Raw genomic sequence first — 12,490 nt, 5'->3', positions numbered from 1 at the left:
GTAATTTGTCACCCATGTTGTTATAACGATAGTGATCGTGGTGATAATTATCTAACGGTTTATTTGCAATACCACAGATAGCATCACAAAAATAATCTGTTTACACAAACGTACCCAAGACTGATTTATGAAATACAAAGCCTCAAATGGTAATGCTGCTAGAAAATCCAATATAAACCACCCCTTGAGATAATGCACAGCAATTCTTTTCTGGTCATAAATAATTCTGCCTCCTTTATCCACGAACGACGTTCGAAAATGCACCACGATGTCCATGATGAAAAATAATTCGATCACCACGTCGAAGATAATCAAGTCTCTTTCCCGGTCATCTCGTCTGAACGCCACGTTATATGGGATCATTATTGCTATGTAAGTCGTCAGGATAAGGATCAACCAATCCCAGAATCCTTTAGTATTGCTATAGTGTAGAAACAGGAACTTGGATTTCTTGTCCGATTCTCGCTTGTATTGTGGAAGTCTCTCTGTGTTAAACGAGAAGGACTGCGAAGAAAAGATGTTGCGTCAACAGTTGTTCTATTGAAAGAGAGTTTTGCATTTTCCAATTTAAAAACAGGAAAACAAGGAAGATATCCTAGCTAAGCGGAGCGTTAAGCCGAGATTTCTTCAGATTACTCGTAGTCAGTTTAGCGCTTCTGCCAATTTATTGCAGTAACATCCAATGAAAAATCGGTGAAACTCCTAAGAGCTCAGAAAAAAAGCCATCTTCCCAATCTTGTCGTTTTTTCCTTTTTCCGACAGAACACCGGATCGGACTTTAACCAACGCCCACCACTCTTCAACGACCAAATTTCCTCTCTCTCTCTCTCTCTCTCTCTCTCTCTCTCTCTCTGTAAGGTACATATGACGGAGATGTTCATCAGTACTAAAGAGCAGTGTTGGCGCATTGGTAAGAGAACCACTCGCCTTCCGCCAATGGGTCCCTGTTTCGATTCCCTGAACGGAGTCAAAAGTGTTTTTTTTTTTTTTACTGTGATCGGGGAGACTTTTCACGGAATATCCCCTTGCTTGTCTCCCCAATTTCAACTTATATCACTCCTGTCTCAAAATGCAGACTGTAAACGTCACAGAAGTGTCCCCCCAAATGCTGACCTTATTGTTGGAAATAGGTGGCAAAGGCGTGGACTTTAAGGACGGTGCCTACTATTGTTACTGCGCATACGTTGTGCGCATCTCTTGTTAATCGGGTTTCCTATCGGTGATGCTCACTAATACAGGGATATTTTTTGCGCGGTTTAAAACTATCCGGAGAAAGTAGATCTTAGTAAGTAGTCTTGGTATCCAAAAAGAAAGTTGGGGGTAACCATGCATTTTTGAGACATAATTAAGCTTCAATTTGAGAAAGAACGCCATACATTGCTTTGTATTTTAAAGCTTTTTACAAGTATTATTCATGAATTATCTTGGAAAAATGCTTGGTTACCCCCAATTTTCTTTTTGGATTTCAATGACACTTGTCAAGATCTACATTTCCTGCATAATTATCATAAACCGGGGGCAAAAATACCTTTGAATTAGTAGGCACCGTCCTTAATTAAAGGACAATTCGTGTTGAATGCCAAAAGTGGGCATTCATCTAACTTGGTGCCTCCCCAATAGGTGAAGCAATTTGCACTCTACTTCATTATCTCGAGACTAAAGGTCTTAATAGTATGCGCCTAATTCCAAAATGGCCGCTGATTTATGCGCATACAAATTGGCCCTTGTTGCCTCGTTCAAGATAAAATATTCTTTTGATTTTTAGCTTAAAAACAAGGCAAGAAGGGCTAATTTGAATACCAACAAAAGAATATCAAGATGGTAGCCATTTTGGAATAAGGTGTATTATTACAAAGTTTTACTGAATCAACGAGTCCATGTGATTGATGAAGAAACCCGGCAATTAAAAAATTAAGCCCCCCCCCCCCCCCCCCCCCCCCCGTTCCAAATCGTGTGAGCGATTGAAATTTCCGGTCTTGTATGGTAATTTCAATCTAGGTTGGACCGCATAATTGAAATGGAGATGGTTTCCTTTAAAACTAAACTTGAAACTACTGGCTTAGTCATAACAGGAGTAAAAAGACGTTACGAGAAAAACAAGAAATGCCCACTCACTCTCGATCTCTTGACTGGTCTTCTTGTGTTTGTCTTACTTGTTGGACTCGTAGTTTGCGTGTATTGCCTCGATAAGTGAAGTAAAACATCTCTGCTGAATTTTCTGGAGCGGGATCTGGTTAGCGTTTTATTTCCACCCACCACGCCTGAAAGTAACAATAAGCAAGAAATGCTATTCTTCTTCGAATTCTAGCTCAGTATTACATATTATACAAATACCCTCTGAAATTAATTGACTTTTGAAATTTTGTCAATTTAAGAAACAACAAACGTTTTGGGATTTTCTCCAAAGGTGTGCGAATATTTTTTTTTCGCTGGATAGCCCTTGATTGCAGACTGCTAAAGTTACCCTTTTTTCGTATCCTTTTCTCTTGGCTTTACCGTTTGAGCTCATCAAGAAGCAAGCATTGCCCCATTGGCTTTCTTCGTTTTGGTGATACTGAGATTTACCGGTTGACATTAAGATGGGCACGTGCGCATTTCCTGACCCTGCTATCACATGCCTCCGCTTGAGAAGTGCAAGTAACGCGGGATTAAACTTGCATACCTATTTCCTGCTCAGAACCGGGACCACTTATTTTTCGCTTGGTGATATCTTTGTGTGAAGCAAGAAACAGCACAACATTTCCTTTCTCGTTCTTGATTGGTACGATGTCCAAAAGACACCAAAAGGGAGATCCTGAAATAAAATTAACACAAGTACTTGAAAGATATTGCGCTACCCAAATTATGCGATGCACTGCCATCGCAGAGGTCCTGGATTCGAACCCCGTTGAATAAGCCGGTCACTATCCGTCAGTTTTAATCTCTGAAAGAGTTCAGTATTTGCCCTCGTAACTGTGAATATACGCACTCTAAGCACATTTATTGAAAAGGTGTGAGGGTACTCTGGATAGTGAACAACTGGTGCCTGAATTTTTCAGGTGTCTCTAAGGACGGTGCCTACTAATTCAAAGGTATTTTTGCCCGGGGGATTAGTTGGGGACACCAACATGGCCGCTGTTCCTTTGTTCAGGGACACCAACATGGCCGCTGTGACGTCACGTGAAAACACTCTATACACTGAAGGTAACGCCACTACCATGCAACTTGAAAAGAACGCTCAATCTGGTGTCAAAACGTGATTGTGTAAAAAGAAATACTGAAAAGAAAATAGTGCCATACAGAGAAGACGCAGGACTAGTGTTAAGTCGACGCAGTACACAGTTCAGTTCCCTTTCATTCGATTCTCTTGAGAAAGCATAAAAAATGAAACAATTAAAGTAATTACTTTGGTCAATCACCGCAGACGCAGACAATTAAATTGAGCCAGGCATATCTCAAAAGAATACAAATCACCGGCGCTATAAAGCGCGCGAAAACGAGTTCAAGTCACGCGTCACACTTCATTTTCTGGCTTTATACTAGTGCTACACCTTTTAGGTGGCGGTTGGAAACCTAAGCCGAGAAGTTTCTTCTTTTGCAATGAAAATTTACAGATTCACGCTGTGCTGAAGTTCACTTTAATAATGTCTTGTCGGCCATGTTATATTAATCATTGTGTTGTTTGAAATTTGCAAATTGTCACTTTTTCATTTGCTTGAAAACTAAAACTTTGTTGCACCTGTTCAACAACTCTACCTTCACACAATACAAATAAACAGACAGTTAAATTCATCACCCCCAACGGTTATTTAGTAATGTGTGATTAGTTTAGTCTTTCGAATCCATGCAGGGAAACCAAAACTGTCTCCGTATCAAAGGGAGCCATTGTTCTAAGAAGGCGCCAGCCATTTTATGTTTGGCTGAAAATTTGTAGTGTAGCTTCGACTCGTCAACAAGTATTGTGTTTTGTTTTTCCTTCGCGCAAAGGATCAACACCCTGCTGAGTTTTAATACCTTTCGATTTATATGCTTTTTGTGTAAAATGGATTCTAGTCGTAAGCTGTTTTGTTTGATTGTGAAATTGCAGTCGAGTAAGCGAATTACTACGCTTTAGCTTGACTTTTTAAGTAGTAATTTTTGCTGTTGTTCTAAACTGAATAGAGAGGGAGTAAAGATTGTCAGTCAAACGGAAAATGTTGTGAAAGAGATTACCGCATTAATTTCAGTTTGATTAAAATTGTTGGTTATTGTTTGCATAGCTTTTTTTTTTTTACTGCTGTCAGCTCAGAGGTGTTTGATCACTGTAGACTGTATACACTACTGACGATTAATTTTGTACTTTATGCAGAAGCAAAATTATTTCCATATACACTATATTATTTTCTGGGTTTAGAAACGGGGCTCCGCTTTTGACGCTGAAAAACCCCTGTGGGAAAGTGGTCAATAAAGCGTGTATGTATGTAGCCATAGTAACAACCGCGGTTGCAGCCTGGGACTGAATACAAGGCCTCTCGTGAAGCTTTGTGGAATCAAATGTTGATGATGTGTTGAAAATGTTTGTCCACCCCAGCAGTTAGCATCCTTCACCATTCAACAAAGTCGAGAGGATGTTGAAGCTGTTTGCTTGGGCCTTAAACTTTCGTTATTTTCAGTTTCAATGTCCCCTTGGAATCCAGCGGGATATAGAGATATTAAGGGGCTGTTTACATGGAGGTAGGAAGATCCTAGAAGGCGAAACAACTTTTCGTTTGGTTTACATGCAGAAATTTCTGTCTTGGTGGAAGTAGAGAATGAAAAAAGCAAGATGGTGGGCGAGAACAACAAACATGTAATTTGGGTCCTTCTACTCTCCTTACTAGCTTTAATAACTTCCTTTTCATCTTCTTCCTGGCAATCTCTCAACTCATTCGAATGTATTTGACTCGCAGCGTTTTCGACATTGCATGCTGTCGATCGATTACTTTCCACTGTGTCTCTCGTTTGGGTGGTGTATCTTTGAAACAAAACTGGTCCTGAATATTGTCGGCGGTCATCAGAATCATTAGAATCGTCCAGTGGCAACGCCAGACCAAATTGTCGACCTTTGGTAGCTGAATACCGTGAACACCCGGCCGCCGCCATGTTTGTTTTTTGTCCATAGTATCAGGAACTTCCGAGCAAAGGCAGTTTACATGGTGCTAGGATATTCCTAGCGCTAGGATCTTCCTAGGGCCAAGTACGACCTCTTGCATGTAAACTGAATACAGAAAACATATGGTGCTAGGATGATCCGCCTTCTAGGATCTTCCTAGTGCTAGGATCTTCCTACCTCCATGTAAACAGCCCCTAAAATATGAAAAGGTTTGCTCTGAACGCGTGCTTATTCTGATAGGCCGGCAAGGTGTAGACCGGTGTACCAAAACGGGTAGCATTTAATTATGTGACTTCAAGACTTCTTTTTTCTTTGCTATCACTCTTGAATCATTGAAAGTTTATCTCTTGAAAATTTATTAACGTTCTTCTTTCGGATGTTCTTTTTCTTTTCCTGTTAAAAGAATCGGGAAGAAAAATTATGGAATTTTTAAACGTCAAGCATGCATATATATATCAAAACTCTCATCTTTTATGTAAAAATCTGTTTCGGTGCAATTAGATCGATTTGACTGATGTGTCTACTTGAGCTCGTCGCATGTTTTATGATAATTAAGCCGGGCTTGTAATTTGTCTTGTACGTGATCGTTTTAAGTCTTATTAGGAGGCATCGATAAAACGATGCTTCAGTGGTTCCCATTTTCATTGTTATGAATAGGGAACTTGGAAATGTTTTAAGAGAACATAAGCCGACTTGCTTCTAATGGGTATAGTAACGGCTTAAGATAAAAGAGTCTTGTAATTCTTGATAAGATCGCCAAAGGTTTTTTCCGTTTTGGCATATAACGTCAGTACTTTGTTACAATGGAGAAAGGAGAGGTCGCTCATTAAAAAACTGGGTCGCTAATTCTGGTCGCGTCTGTAAGATCCTTAGTGATTGTTTTCAAATAACCCTTTACACGAGGTTGAAGAAAAACGCAGTATACGTGTTCACTAGAAATTAAATTGGGTGTGGGCAAAAAAAAAAAAAAAATGTGGGCAGGTATATTGATATTTTAAACCATCTTAAAGGAAAAAGTATGATGACACTATTGCCAAAGTGAGCCAGGGTGAAAATTTATTCCTCAACGCTCAATTTTGCCAAAGATTAATATCATTCAGTAATCAATATATGACTTATGTAGGGAGCTAGTTGATCATTATGGTATTGACGTGTCCGCTGATATATTGCATTTCCTCCGAAGTGCTGTATAATGGAATATAACTTGCTGTTAATAAGGATATTGTTTATTAAAATGACAATGAAATGGGAAACAGAAAGAAAAGTGCGCACTCCTATACATTTACGGGGAAATGTATTTCATGTTGGTCATCAAAAGTCAAATTTGTACTCACTTTATCTCTGAAAAGTGGTTTCGAAATATTTTGGGTAAAAAGCTTTTAGAAGTAGGCTTGCTGTATTTATAATGTCCATAAAACAGAAAACTAAAAAGTCATCGACTGCGAGGGGAAATGAAGAAAATTTAGATTTTACGGCGAAGAAAGCTGGCTGTTTGAAATAAAAATACATCGCGTGATCACATTTACGTAACTTGACGTGTCTTTAACATTTAGGTCGAATGACACTAACAGCGGTGAAGATCGACATTTCATTTTAAAGCCAGATACCTTAGGCTCATGTCGTCTTCTTCTATTTGTATCATGATTATTATTCTCTTAAGATGGAAATCTTGAACACACTCTTTTAAGTGCGAACATGCTTTTGAAATAATAGGAGATATTGCCTCCGTTTAGACCGTTTGTTTTTGGGGTTTATGCTTCAAAACGGAAGGAGGAACTTAAGTCAGTTCTCTACGAGGGAAGGAAGGTGATCCAGATTGCTAAAAGAATCAAGACTGAACAAGTCTTACATGTCTCCTTTTGTGAAGAATTCTTTGGAATTTTTGATTCAAGTCTTTCTGTTGTCAAGAAGAAACGTTGGGTCTTTGAATTCAGTAACTTTTTGGAAGGTACATTCATAATCCTCCAAACCAGAGTGGCGTAAAATTTTGTTGGGTTGTCTCTACGGTTTTTGGGACTCTTTAATGGCTGAGTACGCGAGTTTGGCACAAAGTGAATGTACGAAATTGAGGCACGATGATGTTGCCAGTATGATCCACTAGGAGCTTTGTCAGAAGTGGGAATTTGAGAGTGGGGTTAAATGGTACGATCACAAACGCGATAGGGTACTCCACATGGGGTTTTTCAGTGCAGCGGGTGAGGTCTTGAAGAACAATGAGCCAGACATAACCGTTGCGGATAAAGTGAGGAAAATAGCAAATTTGACTGATCCATTACGTCCATTCGACATTCATGAAAACAAAGAAGACGAGAAAGTATGAAATTACAATCCTTTCAAGTACGATATAGCACTCAACAGTGTTGTGGAAACTGTTGGTAGGCGCCATTTCTTAACTGGGACACAAAAGTTTAGATCACTGAAATTGGAGTAGAATGTCCTACAGCATTGTTACACAAAGCGCCTGTGATATACCTAACTTGCCACTGGTTTGTAAGACTTAACTATTAGATTGTAATGTGAAGTGCTATTGTAGTTTTCTACCCATATAAACCATGTGAGCGTTAGCCCTACCAATGGAATTGGGCCCCCACAAGGACAGAGAAAAAAATCGGACCAGGGTGGGAATTGAACCCACTACCTACCAGAGTTTCTTTTCTGTCCTTGTGGGGGCCCAATTCCATTAGTAGGGCTAATGCTCACATGGTCTATATGGGTAGAAAACTAGCACTTCACATTACACTTTAATAGTTAAGTCTGTTGAAATATAAGTGCTACACGGCCAACGTTTGCAAAAATGTAACCCTTCCTTGCACTGGTTTATAAGCCAGGGATCACAGAGATTTACAGACCAGCCCCCAGTTGTTCGAAGGGTTTATTGCGCTATCCACTGGATAACTCAATCGGTTTTGCTAGTGTTTATTAGCTGGAAAGTGATTTATCCGGTGGATAGCGTTATCCACCGTTTGAACAACCGAGACCAGATTTATAACATTTTTTCTGAGAACAATAAGAATAATTGTGGTGGTGTTTGTGATGACGACGAGAAGATGATGATGAAGATTATAATGCCGAAAATAGCAATTTCCTTCATATTCTTATTTCTTTTTTTCGTTTTTCTGGGCGTGATAAACTGTCCCACTAAACTAGAAATCCTTTCACGATACCTGAAGGTGGTCAATGACAGATTTGAACCTTTCTTTTCAAATTTTCAAAGATCAAGGTTTGTATTTATTTATAAATATAAACTTCAGTAAGTTTCATTTACGAAGGATTTCATCCATTAAATTTTCAGACAAGATGTTATTTGGTCTTTAGTTCCTCCTCCCCCACGCCCTCGCTCTGCTTTTCTCCTTCTCGCCTTCAATGATAAGAAACATCTCAGCCAAAGTGAATTACTTCTTCAAAAACGTAAACAAACATCTAACTCGTATGCAAAACAGGTAAGCGCAGTTGAGACCAAAAACCTGTTTGATGGCCTATACTATTGCAAGGAGTGATTAGTTTCATAAACTAATTTCCGAATCTCATAACAGTCTCTGCACTCAGGACTAATCGCGACGCCTATCTTTTGTTTTACAGCGAAAAGCTTATCAACAGGATAAAAGCCAACCGAAAAAGTAACTGATTTGTGGTTTGGTTAAAAAAAAAAACAGGTTTTATTTTATTGTTTAATTTTTAGCTCAGATTCAAATATTACAAAATTGTGCGCGACATATATAAGTTCTTGCCTCTTGGCTTATTTGCACAAGTTAAAAACAGGGGAAATTTTGCAGTTTGGATCTAAGTGCGTAAAGCTAAGAGCGTGTTTCTTTTTGTTGGAAATTTTTTTATGGTCTTAAAAGGAATGCAAAACGAGGAAAAAAAATTGAAGTAGAAATAGGAAGTCTTATCGTGAAAATGTGTGACAGCAATTAGTTTCTTTTAATTGCCTCCCCGCAGGGCTGAAATGAGAATCAGTGAAATCTTCAGTTCTTATCTGAAAAGAAATCTCTTTTCAACGCTAGGCTGAAAATTACAGAATCTTGAAAAAACAAAATTATTAATGGTCCTTCTACGTCTCGCACATAGCGAAATTACAGTTTAAGATCCTCTTGCAAAAAGGGACAATTTTCGCTGTACATATGTAGCGCACGTAAATTTAATTTACCATGCTTGCCTGTTTTTAGTATTAGAGTGTATTTAGCTTCGTTCCGGAACTGTAAAGAAAAAAAACTCTTGCACAATAAAATTCTCAAAAGTACACTTTTTTAATTGTAAAGTTTTCTTGGCTGGTTATGAATGTTCGCAAATCTTCTTACACTAATAACCGCATTCTCTGGTTCATTATTTATCACCTTTGACAGCGAGATTTTAAGTGCATCCCATAAAATTAAAGCGGCTTACAACACAAAACGATAAAACGTATTCATCAGTCGAAATAATGGAGCATTTCCATTTTGATCCTTTGCGTACTCAGGCTTTGATCCGTCCGCTTGGAATCTAAAAGCTTTACAAACTTGAAGTTCAAGATTCACTCTTAAAGATGCTTTAAAACTCGTCAAAAATTCCAAAATCCACAAAACCACACTTGCCAGTAATAAAATCCAATAGCTGACATTTTGACAGTTTCACCATGCTTCCATAAACCTTACTGAATTAGAAAAAATACATATATAAATACCCAAATTTATTCGATTAAATGAGCTGCAGAAAGGAGTTACGGTTCCAAAAGCATTTTCCTTGTATTCATTTACGACTGATTGTCTTTTGTCACTTGAAAGGCTCGTAATACTCTTTTCATGTATTCACATTAATCGCAATGTAGATCGTGAACTTCAAGAGAGGAGGAGAAAATACCTTAGATAATTTAAATCATAATTTACCTGTAGAACTTTAGGAAACCTTGATGACGAGGATGGTTTTATTTTCTTAAGTTGGCAGCTCCATTTAGATTTATTGTCAAGTCTAATGAGTCGGTCGCCCTTTTTGAAAAAGCGAAGCTTATTTTGAGCGTATTTAATATCGCTTGTAATGACTCGTAGAGCCAACACTATTCCGCTGTTTGTAAAGTGAGGTGCTTTGAAAGCAAAGAGTTTTGTGTACAACATTGTCGAGGTTTTTTTTCGTTTTTTTTCGTCGATGTCCGAAATAATTGAGACATCGATCAGATTGACCCTACGATTTGGTTATTAATATGTTCATGAATCTCCCATAGCAATGACTGAACTTATTGGTAGTTGTAGCGAAGGAAGATTTTTGGCAACAGCGCAGACATAAACGGTATAAATATACAAAGAGTATTCTCCTAATTTTCAGTTGAATGTCTCTATTGCGTAATTCTGAGGATTTCGTGCTTTCTGATATCATTAGCCAAATTGGAATATGCAAAAAAGCAAAATTAAACAAATTGGTTTCCGCGAAGTCTTTTGAAAACAATGGTGAAATACCCATTCAAAAACACGCGGTATTTTGAAAACTTTTCTCAAAACTTGGTGTATCAGTAAATCTTCCATGCCTTCTTTGTTCAATGATTATGATTTATGAAAAAAAATAAACTCGTATACCTATTAGAAGGCTTCTTTATTTGCATATCTATACAGCGGGGCATTACTAAACTGCGAAACAGCAAAATGAAACACCAAAACATTGAAACAAGACTTAAATTTGTATCCAGATTGCGCATCGAGACACCCACGACTGGACACTGAGCCTACCCTTTTTGCAGATGCCACAAAATTTTCAACAGGACCAACATCTGCTGAATTTGTTTCCTTGTGAGTTTCGGTGTTCGAAAAAAAAAAGTAGAAAAAAAAATTAGCTGTTTCGTGGTTTAGTAATGCCTCCGTACAGCGGAGTTTTTCTTGCGTCGTCGAATGAGATTCCTCATTCATTGACTCCAAGAATGTTTGCCGAGCTTATATATTAGCCCCCGCAAAATAAATATTTTTTCCTTGCTTGGTAGAGGAGTTAATAGAATTCCTGATCTAGTAGAAACAGTTGAGACGGAAAACCGATTTCCGATATTATTCATCGATTTGTAACATAAAGTACTCCGTTGAAGAGGCAAAGCAACCTTAATCTTCTTCGTGTGATTTTGATATTGACTGAGGACTTTGAAAACTAAACAGAACGTCAATTTCGAACTTGTTTTGATGTCAGTAGCATTTGTACTCTTGCTTTTCTTCTAGGGTTGGCTGATTTTAAATTAAACCACGTTCTAACGTATGTGATACATTTTTTACGCGCATTTATCTTTGTGCATTCGATCAAAGAAAGCTGGAATTTTTGGTCCTTCTTAACGTTGAATAAAGTATTTTCGCGACCTCTTTCCGTCGTTTATTCACTGGGCGACCTTCGTTGGTCATTTAACGATTTTAATGGCTTGAAGTTCAAATTTGAAAGCAGCAACGCTCAAGGCATTAAAGTTTGGTTCTTTCATCAGCTTGCCAACTTGAAGTCAAATAGTTGCAACTTGTTGTCCATACATTAATACCTGCCGCGCTCAGAGCAAAATACGCTGTATCAACGGAACGAAAAAAAAATTCCCTGTGTGATAATGGTCAATGTTTGTTGGTTTCTATTATCAGCAGAACAAAAGGGAATATGCCCTGAAACCGGTTAATGTTCGTTCTTTAAATCCAGTGATTTGTTAGCGGTTCCTAACTGATCGGAAAGTAGAGCTATAAATTACCTGAAGGAAGTTCTCAGTCCGTTATTCTACATAATCACGTCACCAAGATAGTCCTTGTTTAAGAGGCGTTTGTACCTTTTTCGTTCCATTGCCGTCAAAGCTTATTTTTCGTCGGTTGACCTGAACGGCCGTCGTTACAGGTCGGTGCATTCGGCGACAGTATGTGAACCAAACACAACGTAAAGTCAGCAACAAACACAGTTTACCATACGTTTATCTGACTTAAATTCGATGCTTTCAACCGATGATGATTAACAATTCTGTAATGCATGTAATTTTGATTTCTTCCTTCAGAAGTATTGTTCCTTTATCCACTTGTTAACGATCACAGCAGTGGAGCTGAACTCCGTTCGAATATCTTTGATAGCCATATTTAATTTTCAGTCAAGGAAGGTTACGCTTGATGATATCATGCCAATTTATTTTCATGCTTCATTTATTCCTCCATTTTTTAGACCGTCTGATATTGACAAAGAAATTGACTCAAGTCTTTCAAAAATATCGATGTTGTCAGTTTTTTCCTAAAGATTTATTTTTCAATTCAGCGATCGAAGCTGCCGAGATAAATTTTCGATTACGAGAATTTTGTAATAATTTCTTATGTAAATCTTTCCTGGGTTGTTTTGTATTGTTTGGTAGAATTGTGTAGCCCCATAATGCTCAATTTTAATTGAAACTTACGATAAAAAAATCTGGAATAACGATATGCT

At 38.1% G+C, this 12,490-nt stretch overlaps 1 protein-coding gene and 1 long non-coding RNA gene across 8 annotated transcripts in view; one reads left to right on the top strand and one right to left on the bottom strand.

Moving 5' to 3' along the window:
- LOC137984785 (uncharacterized) overlaps positions 1–833 on the top strand; it is a 14,599-nt gene extending 13,766 nt beyond the window's left edge. Inside the window, exon 3 of the long non-coding RNA XR_011119177.1 lies at positions 763–833. This is a non-coding gene — a long non-coding RNA (uncharacterized lncRNA). The remainder of the gene's footprint in view (positions 1–762) is intronic.
- LOC137984784 (potassium voltage-gated channel subfamily H member 8-like) overlaps positions 1–12,490 on the bottom strand; it is a 29,403-nt gene that overhangs the window by 12,292 nt on the left and 4,621 nt on the right. For all 7 annotated transcript variants that reach the window (XM_068832064.1, XM_068832059.1, XM_068832060.1 and 4 more), the window contains 3 exons: positions 2,663–2,794; positions 2,116–2,261; positions 115–504 (listed from right to left, as the gene is read on the bottom strand). In XM_068832064.1, coding sequence (XP_068688165.1) covers positions 115–504; positions 2,116–2,261; positions 2,663–2,794 — 668 coding nt within the window. The remainder of the gene's footprint in view (positions 1–114; positions 505–2,115; positions 2,262–2,662; positions 2,795–12,490) is intronic.

The sequence above is a fragment of the Montipora foliosa genome, chromosome 14 (assembly GCF_036669935.1).
Source record: "Montipora foliosa isolate CH-2021 chromosome 14, ASM3666993v2, whole genome shotgun sequence".
In the NCBI taxonomy this organism is placed as follows: domain Eukaryota; kingdom Metazoa; phylum Cnidaria; class Anthozoa; order Scleractinia; family Acroporidae; genus Montipora; species Montipora foliosa.
Note: the sequence above shows the minus strand (reverse complement) of the source record. Positions and strands in the feature narration are given on the sequence as shown.